General features: G+C 38.6%; 1 protein-coding gene across 2 annotated transcripts; it reads left to right on the top strand.

Moving 5' to 3' along the window:
* The first annotated feature begins 4,500 nt into the window (after nucleotides 1-4,500).
* Nucleotides 4,501-24,034, top strand: ncaldb (neurocalcin delta b). 2 transcript variants are annotated; one of them, XM_040122469.1, is made up of 4 exons: nucleotides 4,501-4,694; nucleotides 19,069-19,502; nucleotides 21,727-21,832; nucleotides 22,050-24,034. In XM_040122469.1, exons 2-4 carry the CDS (start codon nucleotides 19,125-19,127, stop codon nucleotides 22,142-22,144), a joined length of 579 nt encoding a protein of 192 aa, XP_039978403.1. In that variant the 5' UTR covers nucleotides 4,501-4,694; nucleotides 19,069-19,124; the 3' UTR covers nucleotides 22,145-24,034. The 2 variants fall into 2 exon arrangements, with proteins under 2 accessions (XP_039978403.1, XP_039978405.1); XM_040122471.1 differs by having other exon boundaries at nucleotides 19,072-19,502.
* Nucleotides 24,035-24,666: the final 632 nt, after the last annotated feature.

Consider the following 24,666-nt stretch of genomic DNA (forward strand, 5'->3'; position numbering starts at 1 on the left):
TTTAAGGAGAATGCATCACATTTCTTCACTGTTTTCACTCAAGTCCAATTTTTGATATCATTCCTATTAATTAACACTTTACATCATGACCCGAATATGACGGAATCTGTTGTGCCTCATGTCAAAGTCTCATGCTCGCAGACAGGTGAGGACTTAAAAACCTGACCCGTGGTGTCATAGTTGTCGCGGTACAGCACAGTGGAGACGCTGAGTGAAAAAACGTCCATAAGTAAACTCTGGCTCTGACTCTAATAGATTGCTGACGTGAGTCCACAGACTCATCCTGACTCAGCTTATCGGCGCCGCTCAGCTCTCTGAAGTCGAGGTGTAGCTGGTTTTCACTCTGCCTCCTCTGAACAGATAAAAATTCCAAAACACTGCAGGTGACTTTGCTGTAGCATTTATAAATAGTGTTTGTGCTGTGGTCTCATATCTACAGTACTTTCTTGACTTTTTCTGGCAGCAGTAAATTGCTGAGTAAAAAAATTCTAGTTGATTTAGGTTCACACCCAGAGACAAAATAATACAAGTGATGTTTAAAGAATCAGAAATAATACAGGTAATTGCCACAATTAATGTACTGTTAACCAAAATGAGCAAACTGAAAAGTTCGTTACTCTGAACCAAAGGTGGAAGAAGTATTCAGATCATTTACTTAACGGAAAAATAGTAATATCACACTATAAAAAAAAAACTCCATTCCAAGTAAAAGTTCTGCATTCAAAATTTTAAAAATAGTAAAAGTACAGAAGTATTAGCAACAAAATGTACTCTAAGTATTAAGAAGTAAGTAAAAGTACTCATTACGCAGAAGGGCCCTGTCTGTGTTATTGTATAATTGGATCATTATTATTGTTGCATTAACATGTGATCACAACTCGATTATTGTAGTGAGTCAAGTCGGGGTTAATTTAAACTATTTAATTTATGTTTGGCAGTTTAATCTGTAACAATGCATCGTATTTTATATACTGATCGTATAATTTGTGTGTAAAATCTGTGAAGTAACTATCAACCATAGTGGTAGATATTAAGATAAAGGATGTTTGCATTCATCTTTTTAGAAATTTAGAAATGTTAGTTTCCTTTTAATTTTCTTTTCTATTAAAACATTGTTTAACAATGAATGTAAAATACACAGTCATCTCAACACTGCAATCCTGTAAAACCTGTTCTTGAATTTTTTTCTCTTTTTAAACCTGGTGTTATTAACTGGCAGCCCTTTAAGCACAGAACATGCTTCAGGATCCTGGTATCAAAAGAGAATTTTTTTTTTCTTTTTAAAAAAGTGAGCCCAACAAAGAATCCAATTGTATCCTTTTAGTACATATGTAATTGCTCTGCAGAAGATATATAGTGTGGTGTTGTATTTATGTGCATCAGCCTGTGTGTTTTGTGTTTAACGTGAACGATTTTGCACTCTTGTGAAAAAAGTGCCTCCATTTTCATCTCCGTGCTAACATCTTCTGTCCAACTCTTTCAACATGAACCACGTGGAGACTCATCCTGGTGAAATGCTTAGTGGATACTGTGGGACACTGTTCTGACCGAAAAAAAATTTAGATTATGTGACAAGTACAATGCACTGTCTCCAGTGACTCAGGCTCTTTCCTTTGCTCGTGCTCTGTTCCCTGACGAGTTTCGGAGGATTGCCCCTCCTGCGTGTGCTGTTGTCCTGCAGAAATACAGAACAGAAAAACAGAGACCCAACACAAACACACACACATACACAGAGGTGACACCTGTGTCTCCCTAATGGCTCTGAAGAGGCTCAACACGCAACTCTCAGCATGTTCTGGTTGAGAATAAATTCACCTGCTGGGTAATCCAGTCAGCCTGAGCATTAGTCTGCTGCTCATGACGCACAGCCCTGTGCGTTTAAGTCACCGGTCGACTCAGAAGAGCTGGGCTTGTTCTCTGATTGCTGGGAAGATCACCTGCTCCTCTCTGATGTCCACGGACCTGTGCTTTGTCTAATGATGCAGGGAACACCCGCTGCACAAAGCAGACATCTATAACCTCTCACACAGGATCATAATGTTGCATACTGATAAGTGGTTTGGCCCAGAGTCAGGAGAGAAAACTTAAATTAGGAAATTAGAAAAGTTGTTGAGCAGTGAACAGTGACATTATGATGCATTCTTACAGGTGAATCTCACACAGTGTTGACAATATGCACCACTCTCTGTGTAAATTTTTCTCAGAGGTTTTTTTCTCAATAAGATCACAATCCTCAACCAGGAAATGGCTGCCAGAGAGCTTTGCTCACCCCGAAACTTTTGACCTCGTCAGCGGGTTCCGAGCAGCACAAAGTTAGCTCTGTGTGGTTAGGTAACAGATAATCAGCGAGAAGAGGCTGTTGGTCCTCTACTGTGTGGCTCTGATGCTTCTCCATCCAGCAGCAGCTACTTAACCTCATCACTAAAGCTGCTGTTACCTAATGACGGAGCCCGTGTAGAGGCATGGGCCGGCTGATTTAGAAGATGGCTCTCCAGTTCAAAGCCCTTTGGCATTTGAGCTGTGGCAGACCAGGCCTCACCGGTGTTTGCGCGCGCGTGTGTGTGTGTGTGTGTTCGTACGGACAATTGTGGAGTTGGGGATTGTTCTTCAGTGGACAGACAGTCAGATCAATATTATGCCAACCTATTAGTCAGAGGTTACAGGGCTGGCTCCACACAGTACTCAGAGACTCTCCCTCAGGGTCAGACTCACTGATGAGCTCTCACTTCTGGTCTGAGTGAAAAACAATGTTGTCTGCAATGTAAGCATCATTGTTTCCTGTTGTTACTTTCAATTTGCACCTCATCAGATTCCTGATCTTTGTTTAATCAGTAAAAACTGATTTAATGATTTTTCTTTAGCTTTTGTATATGTTATTTGAATATTTGCATTATTTTTAAAAACCTGCAGGTTAAGGATTTATCAGATTTTTGCATTATTTTGATAATAATCACAGTTTGCATGGCACCATTTAGATTTTTATGTGTTCTCTCTATGTAGGATGATATTTTTGCACCTGGGAATTGATGTGCACTCAAGCCATGTTTTTTTTTCACATATGCTACATTTTTAAAATGTGTGCAAACAGACATCCAAATGTTATCTAATTTTATTGTTGCATGCATCATCGTTATTGTATTTACACATATGCTCATCGTGCAAACACTCCATTTCACAGACCCCAGTGTATTACAGCTTCCACGCTAATAATACAATTTACCATCAAATGCACCCTTGCTGAGATATAACTTCTGTATACATTTCTTTAGTAGCTATTTTAACATTGTGAGCCATTTATTTAGATATACACAACATTGCAAAGAGAGGTGCAACATGAAATTTTATCTCACAGAATGGTAAGAGGATGCCCTTGCATGAATGTGTCATTAATGCTTATCAAACATTTAAAACCTTTCTTTTATATTTGCTTCTTGAATGTAATGAATCATTGGGCATTCAGTGTCATCACTGCGGCCAAGATTTTGCTGACTCAACAGGAGGGAAGGCTTCTCAGTGTAAAGCCACTAAGAAAATGCTCCCTAGAACACCAGCTGAATAAGCCCCGTGGCCTTGACTTCCACTAATCATCTTAGGCAAAGCATGGCTCCCAATGTGCCTGCATGGGAACACCTGTACTGGGCACAGCAAATACATGGTTGGTTATCATCATGATAATCGTTCTTATCATTATCATGCAATACTCAGAAGTCAGTAAGCTTGTTATGTTGTCACTCCAGGCAATGCAATGCAAAGCAAGTAAAGTGATGTTTTGTTTTGTTTTTTTTAAGTACAGGATTTAAGATGAAGTCTTCATCTCCTTATCTTTATCATTTGAGTCCCTGCAAAGGGCTAGGCTGCAAATACACCTCATTAGCTGTGTTTGCAAGACAGATAAACCTGACATTATTATTATTATTATAACTAGTAGTAGTAATAATAGGTGCAATAGTAGTAGCAGAAGTATTTGTCTGATTTCTATCGCAAATTGGGCTAGTGTTTCAAACGAATAACGGCATTTTAAAAAGGGAAAGATGTTACATCTGCTGTATTTTTCAACAACACACTGTTCACATCTCTGAATTGTCGATTATTACAAACATACATTTCCATATGTAATGTTTTTTCTCTCTTTCTGTAACAACGCTCTGAATGTATTGTAAATGAATGTCAGTATTCATACAGTGTTTCGGCGATAACATATCTGAATATGGTCAGGCCAATAAAAGTCGTATAAAGTATGACAAACTCAGTACACTCACTACACTGCCACTGTTCAATGCCACATGCCCGCTAGAGCCTACGTTCGTGTCATGTTCATGTTATGTCCATGTTTTGGTGACTTTATTTTTCAGAAAACAAACCTCTGTGCTCGCTTTTACAACGCTAATCGCCATTCACCGAGTCGCTGTTGCCAGGACAACGCGCCTCCCCATTGGCCGCCGCCCCCCACCACGTGACGAGCAGCCTTGACGTCACGGCGAGAGGCTGCAGGGGCTAAGTGGAGAGAGTGCCGCGGCTCGGGAAGAAGCCTGCTGGTGTTTGAACTGCAAGCAGCCGGCGAACTCCTGCTCCCGTGTGGCTCCTGCAACCTGTTGCCGCCTGTGCGAAAGTTTTTACCGTTCGCCCCGGTGACGCGAGGTGATGGACTATTAAAGAGACTTTTAACAGGCCCTCCACAGCAACTTAAAAGCGAGGTAAGTAGTCGCGAATGTGCCTGTTCCGTCCTTTGCAGTTTGCCCGCTTCCTGTTACTTTTTTTTTTTTTCTTTCTTGCATGTGGCTCAGGTGAGTTGAGTTTACAGGTTGAAGCTGTTGCAACTCCGACCGACACACGTATCCGTCCGGGTTAAATAACAGGAACAACTGTATTTAAACATTTTTCCTCCATAACTTTGCAGTGCGGCAGCATTACAAGATGCTAGCAGCGGATAAAGCTTTACCCACATTTCTAATCGGATGAAGCTGCTGCTTCTCATCCTGAATGAAGCCCCCAAGAGGAGCCGGAGAGGAGCTTGTTGTCCTAACTCCCCATGTTTAATTGTAGCATGAGTGAGAACAGGAAGTGAAAAAGGAGTCATGAGGCAGCGTCTCTCGTTTCACCAAATACACATCAGTCAGTGGACTAAAGCAGGAGAGGGGAGGTGGACTTATTGGACTGTTAGTGCTTTACCTTGACAAGTGAGTTGGAATGTTGTGTTTTTATGTGAATGAATGTCTTTGGTAGACATTCCCCCTCATTTTCTAGTATTTGCACAGTAACAGTGCAGTGGAGTTTTGTTTTCATTATAGTGAGCTTCACTGCATTTACATGTTAAAAAATAGTTCTCAAAAATTTAGAAACAGAGGACTTGGGAGGAAAGTAACGGTGGGAGTCAGGACTTCAGATCAGTCCTGAAACAACTGGTTGATTGATTAAATAGTCAGAAAACTAATCCTCAGAAATTTTGACTCAACTACTTATCATTTAAGTCATTTAACAGATAAAAATGTCAAGCATTTGTAGGTTTCAGCTTCTCAAATGAAAGGATGTGCAGCTTTTACTTATGTTTAGGACTGAAATGACAGAATATTTTCATTATCAGTTAAGATCAGTCAAGCTTGTTATATCTTACCAACAGTCCCAAATCCAAAGAGATTCAGTCTACATACAGTATTTAACAAGGAGTTCTGAAATGATAATGAGAACTATTTCAATAGTTAACAAATAGTTTTTTAGTAATTTATCAAGTTACAGTGCAAAACATTCACTTTTTCAGCCTCTCAAAAAGTAAAGTGGCATATATCGTGGTGTATAGACTAAATTATTTATCGGAAGAATCAGTAAGGACAACTGTCATTTTGCAACCCTGGGCTAAATTTCTTTATCCGCGGACCATGTTGGTTTCAGTTTTCCAACAGACAAGCAGTTAAAATAGGACTGAGGATTTAACAGACTGAAGACAAGATTCCTGCTTCTCAAAGTGGCTTGTAGAATTAAGAAAACTCACTTGTCCCTGTGGAAATCTACTTTTTCTTTTTTTCTTGGCTGGTGGCTTGTGGTAATTGAATGCTGTTGGTGTGGTTTGATGTGGGACGTAAACAGGAACCTATCATGATTGAGTTTCCTCTGGCGGTCCCAGTGAAGTGTTTATTAGGTGATGAGATAAGGGTGATGGCGTGAAAAGACACGAGTGGACACAGAAGGGAGAAAAATAAATGTTACAGTGACAAGGGAAGCTGAGGTTCACAGGCCTAGATGAAAAATCTAGATGCAGGAAAGAAGAGGAAAGATGGTTCACTCACACAGAGGAAACGGAAAAACTACTAATGTCACATAGACTTTGAAATAAACAGCGTGTTTTGCTGTCTTTGAGTCTCTGTGGCTTCCAAACATTTGATGTGTTTTTAGGAGACTTCTGAAGTGAAATACGCCGTCCAGCTCCTCCTCTGCATCAGGCAGCCCGTACAACTTTGCATGACAAAACTTTAAAGACATATCCAGGTGCTGACACAAGGGTGGAGTCAAGATAATAGCCCCCTTGGTGTCAAAACCATCCTTCCAAACATTTCAAGATGCTGAACACTTACAAATGTTTGCTAAATTTGAACGATGATCTATTTTCGTCAGTGTGGGTGTCTTGTGGGTTTGTTCTGGGTCAGACTGACCATTCTGGAAGCTTCCTCTGTAGTTAGCCTTGTCTGGGCAGCAGTCGGTGCTCTTTTGAATTGAATTAGACCCTTTTTTTTTTTTTTCAGAGGAGGCGGACGGGGAAAGTGATTAAAAGAAAGCAAGGATGAGTGGAAGATTCAACTAAAGGAGGAAAGAGCAAGAGGGAGCTTCAAAGGCTGAAATAAAGAGCGAGATAGACGAAAAAACAGACAACTGGCCTGTCACAAAGCTATTATTTTGGGTAGAAAGCCGCATTTCTCGCATGCTGTGCAGCAGATATCACTGCCAGAGAGGGGTTGGAGTTATTTAGTCGTCGGACAGATTGACATTTCCATCTCTGCAGCCTTTGTCTTTACAACAGGCTGTTTCAGGGGGAGGCACATTTAGATATTCGGTGCAAAGCAAACAGCACTCTCCTCCTGTAATCAGTGACAATTTGCTGTGAGTGAGTGCGAGTGTGTGTGTTTGTCCAATCCTGGGTCTGTTTTGCAGCTCTGCCTGCCTTCTTGCAGTTGTTGTCAGTGACACTTTCTATCTTGTTCTCATTCGCTCCCTCATAATGGTCTCTCTGTCATGATTGTGGTTTTCTGCAGTGCCTTGACGCACGAAGGCGTCTGACAATGGGAGCTCATGTGTGCTGCATTATGATGAAGTTGCTGCCTCAGGTCTCTCAAAGACAGGATGGATGAGATTTTTAGTAAAATTTAGAGAGAGAAAGAAATGGGTTAAGACATTTATCAAGCAATGAAATAGTTCTAAAACGTGTTTTAAGCCCACAATTCATGTAAATCACATTTGCAGACTGTTAGAAAATAAAAAAAAACGGTTTAAATGTTCAGAAAGGCAAAACCCTCTCAATTGTACCGATGTCCGAGTCATATTGCCAGTTGTGTTGGAGCATTTACCATTATTCAGGTTCCCCTGATGTCCACCGAAATGTTATGTAGATGCAGTATTAGAGGTAGTGTAATAAAAACAAATATTAGGAAGTATAAGAGGAAGTTGTGGCTATTTTTAGAACCGTTGCTATGAAAGTTGGTTTTAAGTGTGAAGTGGCTTTTGGCCTTGGTTTGGTCTGAAACTGTCTTACATTTGCACTCCAAAACTGGATAAGGACTGCAACTAATGGTTATTTTAATAATAGTTTAACCTGCTGATTATTTTCTCAATGAATTGATTAGTCTATGACATGTAAAATAAATGTGAAAAAAGTGATTAAAGTTTATAGTTCAGATTGCTTGTTTTGTCCAACCACCAATCCAAACCTCAAACATATTCAGTTTACTGTCATATATTTCAAAGGAAAGCAGTAAATCCTCGCCTTTGAGAAGCTGGAACCAGAGAAAGTTTGGCATTATTGCTTTAAAAAAATGTCTGACACTATTAACTGATTATCAAAATTGTTGCCAATCAATTTTTTGCCGATTGACAAATCGATTAGTCAACTAAGCGTTTCAGCTCTAAACTGGACGATGTTTGTGTCACAACACTGTGGGCATCAGACAAAAACACAGTTTTGGTGTTAACGAGCAAGCAATGAATTGTGAGTGCGTGTCCCTCGTTGGTTGAAATTAGAACAAGTGTTAAGAAAAAACATGAGGTTCGTTGCTGCTAAACTTTATAGTTTTTCATTTATTTTATTGTGATTAGATGTAATTTTAGTTAGATTTACAAATCACCAAGTTTACTTCCATTTTTAGATTTGCTTCAATATCTTATTTTTACTTTTATCTCGCTTTGGGAAGCCTTTTTTACCGAGACATTTTGACTGAGTTGTAGTTGTAAATTACTGAAACCTTCTTTTACCGGCTGCCCAGTAATAGTGTTTCTCCTTCTGCTGAAAATGTTAGTTTCCTCAGACTAAGGAACAGTGGACCAGCTCTGACCTTACACCAAATAACATAGGAGATAGAGTTGCAGGCAGATATTCAAGAGGCCGCTAAAGCATGCTACACTGAACAGCGCCAATCACGATACTTGTAATGTGAGCACAAGTGCTCCCAAAGCTATGCCATCCTGCAGCAGTGTTAAATGGCGGTGATCACATGTCTGCTGATCAGACGTGATTGTAAATGGGCTTTAGCCAGAAGACGATTTCAGGAGGGAACAGAGGTATGTGGTATGACGAAATGAAGAGGAGAGCTGCAGGTCATCAGTGTTAGAACTCCTAAAATGTGAGCTAAAGAGGCACAGGTGAGAAACCAACAAGTGTCACTTTGCAGTTCATACAGGGCAGATTTAATGTGAGTCATGGCTGACACTTAGACATTTAACTTTTTTTTTTCTTTTTTCTTTTTTCTCTTTTGTGCATCTGTTGTATGTTTTAACATATGTTTTTTGTGTTACATATTGTATCTGCCACCTGCCAACAACACTAAGAGAGTAGATTCAGTTGGTTGAGCATGTAACTGCTTTGACATGACTCTGATTTGCTGATGTTCAACATTTACATTTATGTTAAGTCATTTGGCAGACGGGGGAGGGACAATACTAAAGCTTCAGTACAGTGGGAGACCTTGAAGTGAGTATCAAGTACTAAATCTGTCCAATAAAACAAAGTGCAATGAGAACAGGTAAAGAAGTGCGCCGAAAGTGCAGAGTGAGTGTTAGTTAGGCATGTTAGAGTGTTAGAGGTGTTAGCACAGGAGGAGCTCTTGGAGGAGATGAGTTCCAGAGATTCTTGAGGAATGAGAGGGACACCCCGGCTCTGATAACATTTGGTAGCTCCTTCCACCATTCGGGAAGCACAAACCAGAACAGTCTGGACTGTGATTGCCTTGTGTGCAGGGATGGCAATGCCAGACGATGTTCCTTGGTGGAACGCAGTGGCCGAGAAGGAGCATAAGCCTGTATGATTGAGTTCAAGTAGATGGATGCAGACCCAGAAGTCTGTTGAAGTTAGTGACTTGAATTTGACTTGGGCGGCTATGAGTAGCCAGTGGAGGTCAGGGAGCAGCTGAGTGACATATGCCCTTTCAGGCTGATTGAAAACCAGACGCACCGCGGCATTCTGGACCATCTGTAAAGGTTTCACTGTGTGTGAAGGGAGGCCCACTAGACGGGCATTGCAGTAGTTGAGGCGAGAGAGAACGATGTCCTGTACCAAGAGCTGGGTGGCGTACTGAGTCAAGTAAGGCCTGATTTTTCTTATGTTGTATCGTGCAAAGCAAATCGACTGGGAGACAGATGCATGCAACATGGTCAGAAGAATAGCTGGTCATCAAACATAATACCCAGGTTTCTTGAGACATTGGAGTGAGAGATGAAGAGGCGATTTTGATGTGGATATTGTGATGGAGAGACTGGCCGGAATGACTAAGAGTTCAGTCTTAGAGAGGCTTAGCTGAAGGTCGCGTTCCTTCATCTATGTAGATATGTCTGACAGACAAGCTCAGATCCCCACCAAGACTGTGGGGTCATCACATGCAGTGGTAGATTAAATTTACTTTTGAGATAAAAAGAGCAAACCTGAGCTGAGAGTCCTTAATATGCTGTAGGATCTCACTAGTGTTTGTGGAACGTTTTCCACCACTTGATTTTCTTTTTTTTCCTACTGAAACTGTACTTCAGTGCACTTAAATGACACTGATGTGGATCTTTTTGAATAAAATATTAGAGTTTACCCTTGTAGGCTTACAAGGCTGCTCTGCTTTGGTTAGATTATACATTTTCATTCAACAAATGTCAGTCCAGTTTGTCATCAACAACAAAATAAAGTGACAGTGAGTACTGAATTGGTAAAAGACATTAAATGAGTTTTTAGCAGCGTTGCAGGACTTCTAGCTGCTTGAACCTGGTCCAGTGTTTCCCTCTCTTTTTGGCATATGAGCTGCTCCATCCCTCTGACATTCACAAGATGTGGCAGAAAGTGCGTCAGAAAACCTAAAATAGGTCTATTCAAAATATACCATGTATTTCTCACAGTGTTGTTTATAACTGAAATGCTTAACATTCTGCACATTCTTAATGAGAGGTTCTTGAAAAGATGTTTGAATTACTGCAAAACCTTGTCAAGAGTCATGGCTTTTACGTCATTTGACGTAGTTGTTGTGTACAAACGATTATCTAGCTGAGCCAAAATGTCCTCCACCTGCCAGGTAACATCTATGACGATTTATTCGCTAAAGTAATAAAATTACACTCTCAAGTAGCATGGAATGGGTTTTGCTATATATATTTTTTTCCAGCATCATGTGACTGAGTGTGGTGTAGCCTGAAATCAAAATCACACTCAACTTTGACTTGAACTGCAGCCTCTGTTTGTTCAAATTTGTCCTTGGCTGAACCTGTCAAATCTGAGATGGGTAATGTTGTCGTTTTTAATATCTTTTCTCAGCTGTAAGGAAGCATGATTATTTAATTTTGACCTGTAGGCGAATATCAGATTGCAGATCCTGCTGCTCTCATAAATGTTTGCCCGTTAGGTCGAGAATGACTGCCCTCAGCCCTGCAGCCAGGTCACAGATGGTTCCTATTGCATTATGAATGTATCATTGATAAGCTCAGCGCCTGAGATTGAGGCTCTTTTCAGTCGATGTAATTCTCTTGTCGGCCTCCAGCCAGCTGTCTTTTGCTCTCCCTGTTCTTGGATTATCTGTGGGACTCTTGGGTTAAGATTTGCCTGCAGGATATAAATGGAGACTTCTGCCTATTATGTAAGTGGGCAACAAGATGTTCTGTGATGAATGCCGTGTGGAGGGCCTTTGATTCAAGTAGCGAGAGTGGGTCAACTGTTACACTGAAGAGTTTTGTTCAAGTATAAAAATATTGGCCAGGCATTGTGGGATTTTTGTCTTACTCCCTTGTTGCTTGTCAGTGGTAGTAAACTAGTAAATTTAATATCCCATCAAACTAAAAAAAAAAAACAACCTCTTTTTAGTGAATGCATACTGTTTGAGACCGATATGCGCCTGTAGAATCGATTTAATGAAAAATGTGAAGTGTTCAAAGTTAGAATCAAATGCCTGGTCATATTCTTAGGCTTGTATAATTACTTGATGAAGCGATTAATTGTTTAGTCCACATCCAGATGTCAGTAATTGGTGAAATATGCCCGTTTCCATATCCCAGAGTCCAAGTTGACTTGTTCAAAGTGCTTTTTTTTGTTTGTTTGTTTGTTTGATCAACAGTCCAGAACTAAAAATCTTCATTTTACTTTTGTAAAAGGCTGAGAAAATCATTTTTGAAGCTCACACCAGTGAATCTTTTAGCCACTTTACTATTGAAAAAATTTACTTCTATTAATCACTTATTAAAAGGGTTTCCATGTAATTTTCTGCTGATGGACTGATTAGTTTATTGACTAATAGTTTAAGTTTTATTTCAAATACTTAACATTTTAAATCAGGAAACCTTTCCAACTAATATATTTTATTTTTGAGCAAAGTAAGTCTCCTAATCATAAAGGTATTGTTTGGTATTGATGCTCAGTTATCATACTGGCAGCAATATTAAAAAGAAAAAGAAAATATGCTACCTAGCCCTGAACCCTTGCTTTAGTGCTTTGGTCTTCGGTTGGATATCTTTTCATATTTAATGGAAATTAGAGCTGAAATGATTAATTGGTCGATGGAAAAGAATCAATGTTAATTCATTTTATAGTTACAAGCATTCCTTTGTTCCAACATCTCAATTCATGATTTTCTTTGTCTTTTTGTATAATAAATTGAATACCTTCAAGTTTTGGACAAATAAGACATTTGAAGACGTCTCTTTAAGCTCTGGGAAGTTGTGATGGGCTCTGTGTTACTATTTTCTGCCCTGCTGATAATGAAAATAATGGTTAGTTGCAAGCTTAAATATTTCATTGAAAGAAAAAAATGTTCATATTAACCCAAGCTACAGTACTGAAAAATTGTTGTTTTGATAACGTTACCAAAACTCGTATCGTATTGGCACTGATATGAAAATTTTGAAACATTACCCAGCTGCACATGCTTGCTTTTGTGCAGTTGTGGGTAGCGGTTATGTTTCACTAAAATAAAAATAAAATTTTTTTTTTTTTTTTCATGTGTTGCTGTCAGTAGCTGTTGCCACTGATGATATGATTGCAGCAGGGGTCGTTGTCGTTTGTTCTGTGGTTTCAGGAGTTAAATCTGTCTCAGAGCACAGCTTGTCCTCCACTAAAGGTCTCAAACACTGAACATTAAATGTCCATGATGATTATGTGTGTACTGTCAGTGTCATTAGCAACTGAAAGTGACAGCCTGTTCTTTGCTGGTTGTTACCCGACGAGGCTGAGGTCACCGCCTCTCCTCGCAGACCTGTTCTCCTCTCAGACATGCTCAGGAGGTCAAACCAGCGTTCACTCACTTGTCCTGACCTCATGAGATGGTTGAGTTAGAAACTTGTCTAAACCATGTGACCTGTCCACTTGTCAAAGCCTCGGTTATGTAACAGTGCCATCAACGGTCTGCCAGCAGCAGCAGCAGCAGCAGCTAAGAGTCTTAGTGGTTAATTGTAGGCAGCGATCTCGGGAGAGCCAGAAATAGCCAAGTTCTTAGGGTGACTGGTTGAAGGGATGTTCAGTGGAGGTCTGAGCTCTCATCCCATCATTTCTTCTTTTAAAATACGCACAGACCTTCAGCCAGGAGGGAGAGGAATTGCGTGTAGTATTAGGCATTAGAGAGCCAATTAAATCAGGTTAACTTTTCAGACACTTTTGTCCAAACGGACTTAAAGTTTTACCCGGATGCACTGTACTCATGGAGCACAGAAGGAGCTGGGGATTGAACCACCAACTATATGATTAGTAGACATTTCTGCTCCTGAAGTGAGCTTCACTCTGCAGTTGAATTAAATTTGATTTGATTAGATCCCAATAATTGAAGTTTATAGAGGGAGAAGAAAAAGGTAACACTTTAATATTACCCACCCCAATTCGGCATTTATAAGCAATTATTACATAATCATTTAATAAAAGGTTTATAACCCACTATAATGTAGTTTTAAACAGATATAAGTGATTATTAATGTTGGTTTTAAGGTTGGTTTATAAACAGATAATGAATGACAATACAGTAAAACACAGTTATGTAATAATATAACATAAAGCAGAGGTTATAATTGCTGACAAATACTGTACATTAATAAACACGTAAACATTTCCTTACACCTGCTTACAGCTACATTAATGTGTTACAAACTATTAATTAAATGTTTGTATTCTGCTTACAAATGGAAAAAATTGGAGGTTTAAGTAAAGTGTGACCATGTGGTACCAAAATATGGGGCAGGAAGACATTTGCACATCTGTGGACTGTGCGAGGAAACAAAAACTCACAGGGAGAACATGCAAAATCCACACAGAAACTACAACCAGCCATGTAGTTTACAACCTAGTGGAAAATTTTTAAATAAGTTAAATATTAATCATATAGTGATCTTAGAACATCCAGAGGATTTGCCGATTTGATTTTCTGTTGATCAGTTGAAATCGGTTAAGGTTTAAAAAAAAAAAAAAAAAAAAAATTTGCCATAAATTCCTCACCTAAATAATTTGTAGTTACTAACAGAGTTAATGTGTATTTTTGCTTGTTTTCTGTATTTAAAGTTTCCTGGGGTTTTGTGAAAGGCTTAAAATTTTATTTATTATCATGATGATTAATATGGATTTTGTAATGGCAATGAAACATTTAGATTAACTGATTAATCAAAAGACAAAAAATAATAATTGACAGCCATTTTTGGTTTAATTCCTTTTATGGTAAACCTTTAAGCCCCTATTTAGCATTTATAAGCTCTACATTAACATTTAATAAATGGTTTATACTGCACTACAATGCGGTTGGAAGTAGATATAAGTGCATATGTAAGTGTTTATTAATGTACAGTATTTGTCAACAATTATAACTTAAGATATTTTTTAACATAACTGTTGTTTTTCTTTTTTGTTGTTGTTGTTTTTACTGTATTGTCATCCATTACCTGTTTATAAACCAGACTCTACTTATAGGTGATCACGGGAGGAGTAATGTTTGTTGACAGATGCATTAATTAACACTTATATCTGCTTAAAACTATATTATAGTGTGTTTTAAACCATTTCTTTGTTTACATACTGCTTATAAATGCTAAGTAGGGGGATATAAAGTAAAGTATTGCGCATCTATTGCCCATTTATCAATTTTAAAATGTCATCTTGGGGCTTTTTTAAACTGTAGCGGGTATTTTCTCTATTACCTGGCATTTTATAGACAAAACAAATGGGGGAAAACATCATCAGATCAATATAAAATAATAAATAATAACACATACTTGCACCCCTGGTTAAAAAGTGTTTCAAATGTCAAGCCTCTGACTAAATAAGTCCTGTAACTCATGTTGTAAACATGGCTTGTTGTAAAGCCATTGAGAACAACAGTAGTTACTCGAAATGAGGGAGTCAAAGTTAATATAGAGAGAGAAACATTTTAGTCAACTCTGTTCCTCCACACTAATGTGTAAACAGTCTGGATGGAAGGAGTCTGTGTAATTAGGACCACAGCTAAAAGAAAACCATTAAACAAGACCATAGTTTTCACAGAAAGTGTTTTTTTTTTTTTTTTTTTTTAAAAAGCGGTTGTGACTCAAAGGCACTATGTAAATTAATGTTTTCTTGCCCACTAGTTGCCAAAAACAAGAGTGACTGTATGGGCAGTCGTCATGACAACGCGGCCTCAATAATCATGGAAATGCTCCAAAATCCATTAAGCACTTAAAATGCAGAGTATGTGACGGACTGGTCACCGCACCAGAGAGAGAATGAGTTTATGAATATAATGAATGGAGGTAGCAAGGATGATGTCAACTGTGTGTCTGTGTGTGTGTGTGTGTGTGTGTGTGTGTACGTGTGTGTACACACCTATATTCAACCTATACATGTAGAAGTAACCTCTTTTCGTACTTTTTTGTCTGTGTGGCTACAAAACAGGATCTACTATGGTCATATGGCTAATCTAATTGAAAAAGTAGTGAAATCAGCTGACAAGTTGCTGAGTGGTTTTAGTTTTACAGTCAGCCTTAAACAGGATTACTAATACTTGAATTGACACCCTGACGTTTGTTTTTTAAATCTTGCCATTCAGTCATCGGAAAATATACAATACCCCATTAAGTACTTGTGCACATACACAGATGTTAAGGCCATTTTGACATGTCGTCATAGGAAAAAACTGAGGTGTTATAAATAACATTGCTAACGACCACCTCAACAGAGCCACATGATTAATATTATTTGTAAGAGCTGTGCCTTGCCTGCTGCAAGTCAAAAAGTCTGCTGAGAAAAGGGCCCATTAGGCACAAATATGATGAGCTTAATGTTTCAGAGGTAAAATAACAGTCTCCCTTCATCCGATTCATATGTGCCTGTGATAGCTTTTGTAAACAGATCCCTTTAGGTTTCAGCTTCTTAAACAGCCCCCACCTTTGTCTATCAAAGTATCAGGACCAGACTGTTTGCCTCTGTCTAATTTAAAGGCAGACACACTTCCAGTCTGTTCACATTGGACGCCCGCTGTGTAGCTGCTGATGTGTTATGTTCCAGGACCAATCAGTGTGTAAACAGGTGTTAATCTCCTCTTCATGCTGCTCTAGTGTTCATGCTGGCATTAAAGTGAACTATAGGTAACAGCAGGGAACATGTTAGAGGCGACTGCCACATTGCTAGAGCCCATTGTTTACTCTGAGTTAATTAAAGGATTATATCGAGCTGTTTATGGAACATGTGCGTGTGTGCACGAAATGAAGGCAGACGAGGATAGAGTCCGTGCAGATACCAGTTAACAAAACTAATGAAAATGCAGGCAATTTAATTCAAACTAGACCCAATTCCGTACAGATCTTTGTGCACAGTTTCACTTAAAACGCCAAAGTTGCTAGATAAATTGGTGAATAATAGTCGTGTTGGCATTACCCTCTTCTTGTGTATTGCTTGCGGGTGTTTAGACTCTTTTAAGTGTTTCCTGATGAATTTGCCACTGTAGCAGCACTTTTCATTGATGCTTAAGTCCTTTTTATTGGCAAGAAGAGCATATTTTCACTGAAACACCCACTTTTCAGGGAAGTAAAAATGATGGCTTGTTCTCAGTCAATGGTGTGTAACAGTGTTGTTATTTAAAAAGAAAAATGTAAGTATTGTATCCATATGACTTTTGTAAGGATCAGTAAATAATAATTAATCCTGAAATTCTTTTACACAAGGTCTTAAACTAAATTTAGTTAATAGTTCTCGTTAGGTAATAACGTTTTGTTTCTTTATATTTTATTAACTATCTCTTTCATATTTAAGCTTTGGAGTCTTTTAACAAAGTAAGAGAAACGCAAACATTGATTGGAAACACAGAGGTGACATATATTTACGTCCCTTCCTGGAACCAAGCTACCTGTGCTGTAATTTGGCCTGACCTGACATTGCTGATTATCTTCAGCTAAGCTTAGAACAGCTTCCCTCTTGTCTTTAGCCTGGAGAGCTCAGCAGCAACTAGCAGTCTGACAGGGGAAACTGATAAGGACATTAGCTGCATAGTTAGCAGAAGAACTGGGTCCTCTGTCGAGTGTTAAGACTCCCTCCCTATTCACTTTAGTTACAGAATAACGTGACTCTTGTTGGACACACCAAGTTGGATCTGCTCGGTGGCTTTCGTTCAGTCAAATTGGACTCTATTTTTTAAGATATAGTATCTCTCCTTCTGCGGATTTTTTATTATTTATTTATTTATTTATTTATTTATTTATTTATAAATGCGTGATCCAAACTCATATGAGATCAATAAACTATCTTGACTATTAATACAGAGGATGTGGATGTGTGTGTTGAGGCATCAGAGTTCCTGCAGGAAATGGAAGCTGCATCTGCAGAGATGCACGCACAGCTGAACGGGCATGCACTAGGGTTATCAACAGTGTGTGTGGGTGTGCAGCTGTGGTAGTTTTGCACCATGAGAACATCTGGTGGTCTTGTGCTACACGTGCATGGGAGACTGAGCTTGGATCTGCATCTGCACAAGACCACATACTCAGCTTTTATCTTCCTGTTTTTCCTTTACCTGGTGTCCTGTCATTGCTTTTATGATAACATTTATTTGAATTTGTCAGGAAACAGAAAAAAACAAAACGAAAAAGGGAAGTCCAGATTAGATAAAAACCTTGAGGCTAACACCTTGAACTCTCAGCTAAATTATCCCCTAAAATAAAGACAAAGGAGGGTAAAATGACAGCAAAAATATAAACTCAATAAGCAGTAACTAATTGAAACAAAATAAAATATATCCAACCTATTGTATAGGTGCTGTCACTTTTTTTTTTTTTTTTTTTTTCTTCTTCTAAAATTCCCAAGTCTGCCATTTTCAAATGCTCAGGACATCTCAGGACTGGTAACATTTCTACCCAAGTCCTCAGCTCTCTGTGAGAACAACATCTCATTTTAAAACGCTGACATCCCAAAACTCCCCACTCTCGCAGGTCATTTTTAAAGGGCTTATATGTAAGTTTTTGCTAATGCTACATAGCCAATGTTAGCATTAACAGCATCAAAAGCTTTACTTACCAGTCAAGAAGAAACATTGTGAGTTCAGCATAAAACTTCATTCCTTAACTTGCCAAGAGCTGTCTCCAGCAGTGGAAAGCAGCGCCAATGTTAACTCTTGTTTTGTTTCTATTTCTGTCACAACTTTTCTTCTACTGAAGTCAGCATGTTAACCAGCTAGTCCCAGCCTGTCCTGTTTCGTAATACTACTTTGTGACAATGAGTTACTGTAGCGTCTAGTCTGCCCTTAGTCCAACATGAGAGGAGGGAAAAGTAGCTCCAAGGTATTCGCCAAGGAGGTATTCTAACTTCTTGTCTTATAAACGCAACAATGGCTGAAGCTCTTGGCAAGCAACTATTATCACCACCACCACCAACCCCCGCTCCTTGCAAGAAACCATCTTCAGTGGCAGAGAAAACTTACATATACCCGCTTTAAGCAGAGGAGCTAATCCAAGCAGATCCTGAAGAATTTTGTCCTGTTTGCAATTTTGTTGGTAAAAACCAATAACCCCAATTAAATACTGTATATGGTATTTGCTGTGTGAAATGGCACTCTTTTTGTCTCTTAAAGGTTAATGTTGCGTTTCACATGATGGTGGCTTAGGTAGTTTTGCGGGAAAAATTTTCCTAATTTCTGACAACGAAGGGATTCAACTGACCTTGGTGGAGTTTGATGAACGGGAAAAAAATATTCAGAACGAACAAAGTTGTTCATGTGAACAATAGAAGCGGGTACCATTTACGACAAAAGTTAATAGAGCTATTTAGCATGTTTAATGTGTGTCTGTACTTTCTGTTCCAATTTTACATCACTGTTCTGCCTCCATGGCCTTGAGCCATTTGTATCAAAAAGGCTCAAGGCCATTTCAGATGATTTTTAACGACCTTGTTTTGTCTCTCATTTTCTTCCTCAGCAGTCTAAAGCCCCGCCGCTCTCACCCCAGCCACAGCCTCAACAGAAACAGCGACCATGGGCAAACAGAACAGCAAGCTCCGTCCCGACGTCATGCAGGACCTGGTGGAGAACACGGACTTCACCGAGCACGAGATCACCGAGTGGTACAAGGGCTTCTTGCGGGATTGCCCCAGTGGTGCACTCTCCATGGAGGAGTTCAAGAAGATCTATGCCAACTTCTTTCCTTATGGAGACGCCTCCAAGTTCGCTGAACATGTCTTCCGCACGTTTGACGCCAATGGAGATGGGACTATAGACTTCAGGGAGTTCATCATTGCCCTGAGCGTGACCTCACGTGGTCGACTGGACCAGAAGCTGAAGTGGGCATTCAGTATGTACGACCTGGATGGGAATGGATACATTAGCAAGGCAGAGATGCTGGAGATTGTAACGGTGGGTCTGCTTGTTTTTGATTTGCTTTTTTTTAATCTATATTTCCCTCTATCATTTTGTTTATTCCATCCAATCAGACTTTCTGCTTCTTTGGCTTTATACAGCCCTTGGTCTTTCAGTGGCTATTGCATGCCATCATGGTAAAGCCATGTTCCCTGGTCCTGAAACTACTACTGCAGTGAGGCAAGATTTTGACCAACCATCTACACCAGCTGCTACATTATATATCCATCTGCTTCTGTGCTCTGCACCATTTGACTGCCTACAGCAGGGAAACCAGCTGCTGTGTAATTTTAGAAACCAGCAGCTCCTCTCAGGTCTTGATATGTCCCTAAATAAGACTTGGCTGTGGTGTATTTCTAGAAGGGAGCGGTCGTCCTCTGATCCTCACATTGACTCAGCACTTACACTTAAACTTCACAAGAAGCGGTCTCACACAGGCTCCTTGTCTTAGTGGATGAATGGCTCAGACTACAGTCAGAGCGTCAGACACACACACACACCACCCAGCAATTCCGTACACATGTTGTTACATCACACATCATGGTGCTAAATGGAGCAGAGAGCCAAAGAATGTGTAATCCCGTCCTCCAAATCAGTGTTTTTTTATTTAAAATGTGTGTGTAAAATGAACAAGTGTGTTTGTGTTTATGCTCTGATACATTTTTAAAATGTCCATCTGTCCAATATATAGCACTATCTAATGACTATTTTCATTAACTAGTCATCTAACTCTATTATTTTTTTAGATGAATCGATTTTAATTTTTCGGACTACAAAAAAAAGTAAAAATAAATAAATAAATAATTAAAATAATTATGCAGAATCCAATGTGGCGTCTCCAATTTGATGTTTTTTTTTTTTTTTTAAACCAAAAGATAGTCAGTTTTCAGTGATTCAAAACCAAGAAAAGCAGCAAGTCCACATTTGAGAAGCTGTAATCAAAAACTGTTTGAAATTTTTGTTTGATAAATTGCTTAAATGAGCAATTCAACTTATTGTTTCAGCTCTGGTGTTGTTTTTATTGCACATATGTTTTTGATTGTTGAACTTAAATTTCTGTGACCCTTTTCTTAGTTACCTTTAAATACCTTAAGATAAGCATAACGTATATCCCCTCAAAAAACATACTTCCTCCATATAAGTATCAAATACCCGATAAATTGATTAGGTGATTGATAGAAATGATATATTATAATTAGTCATTCTTTTGCTGGTTCATCTTTCACAAAAGTTGAGAGGTGTTTGTTTTTCTCCATCATTTATCATCAAATGTAATTAAATACTTTAGAGTTTGCGGCTACGGATCAGAATTCATTTTAATAGATTAAGTGATTGATCAGCCAATTAAAAAAAACAAAACAGTAATGACAAGTAATTAAAGTAACTATTCCCTTCAGCCTCGATAAAGGTTGTAGGTGGTGTTTGTGTCTGTGCGATGGATGCACAGCCATTCTGGTGCATTTTTGCTGTGTTGTAAGAGAAGTTCAGCCAAGCTCTTCAGCGTGAAAACTTTCATTGGGGGAAATTCTGCACCAGTTCTGTGGTTAGAGTGTTTGTTAGAAAGATCATAGGAATGGAGGAAGAGGAGTGAAAGCAGCAAAGAATGATAGTACAGGAGTCACGGGGCTGAAAATGAAAAACAAGTTTGCCGTTAATTCAGCCCGTTCACGGTTTTCTTTTCACAGCCAGACATCTGGTTAAAAAAATTGTTTGCAGCAGCAGCATCTATTTGTATCACAATTGATGTTTTATATTTTAAGCCCCATTGACACAGACCAGTAGTATTAACAAAAACTAACTGCTGCTGTATTAAATGTTATCTCAGAAAACCTTAATAGTGAGGCAATCATGGTTCACTTTTCTTGATTCACTGTCCATTTAAAAACCCGAAGTACCTCTTTTAGACATTAATACTTCCTGTTTGTTTCTGTGCAGTCAAATCAGGCAGCAGAACCAAACATAAAAGAAAATAATCTTTTATCTCTCTATCTCTCTTTTATCTCTTTATCCCTCTATCTCTCTCTTTTATCTCTCTTTAACCTCTCGCTTTCCAGAAGAGAGAGGTTGATTGATGGGGCCACATACATATTGCACAATAATTGATGTAAAACGTGATCAGTGAAAAAACACTGATAGATATCTCAGTCAAAAAAAATACTAATTTGCCATTTGTAATAAGAGACCTGTTTCTGATTTCTCTGTATTCCTCCTCTGTCTTCAGGCCATTTACAAGATGGTTTCCTCCGTGATGAAGATGCCTGAGGATGAGTCCACACCTGAGAAACGCACAGACAAGATCTTCAGGCAGATGGACACAAATCGAGATGGTAAGAGATCCTCACCGCCTTTAACTCTGCTGCAGTGTTTTCTTCTTGAAAAAGTAGGGTCTTTAAAGCCTAGAACTGAATGTAATTACAGAAAGTGGAGTTTTGTTTTTTTTGTTTTGATTCAAACTATTTTTGATCAGCTTAGATCTGCTGCAACAAATAAAGAAGATAATTAGCTGAACTCTAATCTCTCTCTCTCTCTCTCTCTGTCTCTCAGGTAAACTGTCTCTTGAGGAGTTTGTTGAGGGAGCAAAGAACGACCCCTCCATTGTCCGACTGCTCCAGTGTGATCCCAGCAGTGCTGGGCAGTAGAAAACTGGACTTTTCCCATCGCATTTTGATTCATTTAACAAATTTTAAAAATCTCTCCCAGCTGACCCACCTGAGATTATTGACATATGAGCGATAGAGGCACACACACACACACACGCAAACAAACATGCAAACAAACACTCACACAGACAACATGAAGCTGTACATACTACAAATACCAAAGCCTGACACATATATAAACTTTCACACACTTACATGCACATACATGCGCCTCTATGCCACAGACAACACGGGTCTCATACATGGTACAAATATAACTCAAGGGACTTAAATCCCATCATGGACTTTAAACACTGAATCAAAGCTGTGCTATCTCTCTGAGAGAACGGCCAGTGAGGATAATCCAACAGATTCATGAGGTATGTTGAGCCGAATCCAAGTTCGCTGTTGCTTTTATTTCTTTTATTTCTTTTGAGGTTTTTTTTTTTTTTTAGTTTTTTTTTGTTAAACAATTATTTCTGATTTAAAGGAAATCATGCTCGTTTAGCTCATCTGTATCTGACTCGGGTTGTTGTGTGACAACGGACAAATCTTAACAAAATATTACAATCTAACTCCATGTTAACACTGGATGAAATGAAGTATGTGAATCTGGGACTACAAGTGTTCATAGCTTACAGTATGGCTTTGTAGACAGAAGATCTGGGAAATGTAGTAGTAAAACTTTTTTAATGTAAATTTTGGAGGAATGTTGCATCAAACTAAAACTGACTCAGATTTCTAAATGAAGGGGAATATTTTGACAATAGATTACGCCATCTGTTTCTTTGAAAGTGACTTTTTATGCCAAGTGTTCTGTCCACAAACACACAAATAGACACACTTCACCTAGACAGATATTTTCACACAATAACTTCACTGATGAATACATGAAATTGACATATGCATATAAACCAGGCTCTTTCTTCAATTATGGTTCAACAAGTGTATAACCAAAAACAGAAAAGTTAGATGTTATATGAATATATAGTATGTACTTGTATATTCTTTTACTCTGTGATAACATTGTGGTTATTTGCCACAATGGAAGAGATTCACTTTAAAAATGTTGACGTATAAATTATTGGAATGTGATGATTTAACATTTTATTTTCTTTTACTTGACGAATATTATATGAAAAAAAAGCTGTACAGTATATTCACTCATATTTATGTTAGAGATGTTAAAAAAAAAAAGGAGAGGACCACATGTATTGCTATGCATTCAGCTTTGAACATCATCTGCTAAGTTTAGTTTATGTAGCTTCTTTTACCCTTTTAATAAAAATAAAAAATAGCTTCAGATTTCAAAGTTTGATCCTGAACCTGCCACCCACTGCTGACTTCATATTCCCCAGGGAGCCTGTAAACATTGTCATTTAGTTTTTCACTTGTTCTGTGTTAACAGTGTCTCAACAGCCACAGGATATACAAGTGCAACAGTAATGTCTGAAAATCTCATGTTTTTGTGCAAATGTGGTAGCTGCTGAATGTGCATTTTTTTTTTTTTTTTCTCATCTGCACCAGATTTCAAATACAGCACAATTGTAACTGTTTGAAAAATTGGGTGCTACTGTGATGATGGAGATAACCAATATTTTTATGACTACGAAACACAATAACAGACAGACACTTAACTGACAGAACAAAGCACTGACGTTGGTAGCTAGTAACAGCCACATCCCCCAAACTTCATCGTCCGTTTCCAGGATTTACTGATAGCTCTTTACTGTTTCCAACCTGTTTAATTTACATATGCCTGTCACTGCTGCTCTGAAAACAATGAGATACAGTAATATTCACAGGTGGATGAATATGGACTTCGGGGGAAAAAAGAGTTGTGATAAATTCTGTGGGCTTCTGCACATTTGGAGTGGGTGATCAGGTACTTCAGTTACTTCAGTCCCACATTTCACTTCAATAGCATCTTGTGGTCAAGTGCCAAATGTAGATGGAAAAAATAAAATAAAAAACACAGTATTGTATCCATTTATACTGTACAGTTGTTACCTGTCGAACAAAAAAACTTTCACTATCATTTTGTAGATTTTGTATTGTTAACTTGCATTGTGTTCTGTGTAGGACGTCCATTTTGTTATTCAAATAAAGGCAAAATGGGGAAATGACTGGCTGTCTTTTATTATTAGCTTGGCATAACGTAGCCTCTAATAGACATAATTAGACATAAGACACCACTTTAGTGGCATAGCTCCAGTTATGATTGTGCTAGTTTGTCGGTAGATTGGTGTATCTTCGGTCTTTGGACTGAAATATCTGTTATAGGAAGGATTGCCAAGAAATTTTGGAAAAACATCTTTAGAGGATGAAATCTAATGTCTTCTAATGCGACCCCTCGACTTTTCCTCTATTGCTACCAAGACATTCACATTTGTGGTTTTGAGTGTAATGTCTTGACTAATGAACTTGGTACACCGGAATCAGAATCAGGTTTGTTGACCAAGTATGTGACAGACGTGAATGTTCTCCACAGCATGAAATGTAATAGCAAATGATGCCATAAC

Source organism: Xiphias gladius, chromosome 24 (assembly GCF_016859285.1).
Source record: "Xiphias gladius isolate SHS-SW01 ecotype Sanya breed wild chromosome 24, ASM1685928v1, whole genome shotgun sequence".
NCBI classification, from domain to species: domain Eukaryota; kingdom Metazoa; phylum Chordata; class Actinopteri; order Istiophoriformes; family Xiphiidae; genus Xiphias; species Xiphias gladius.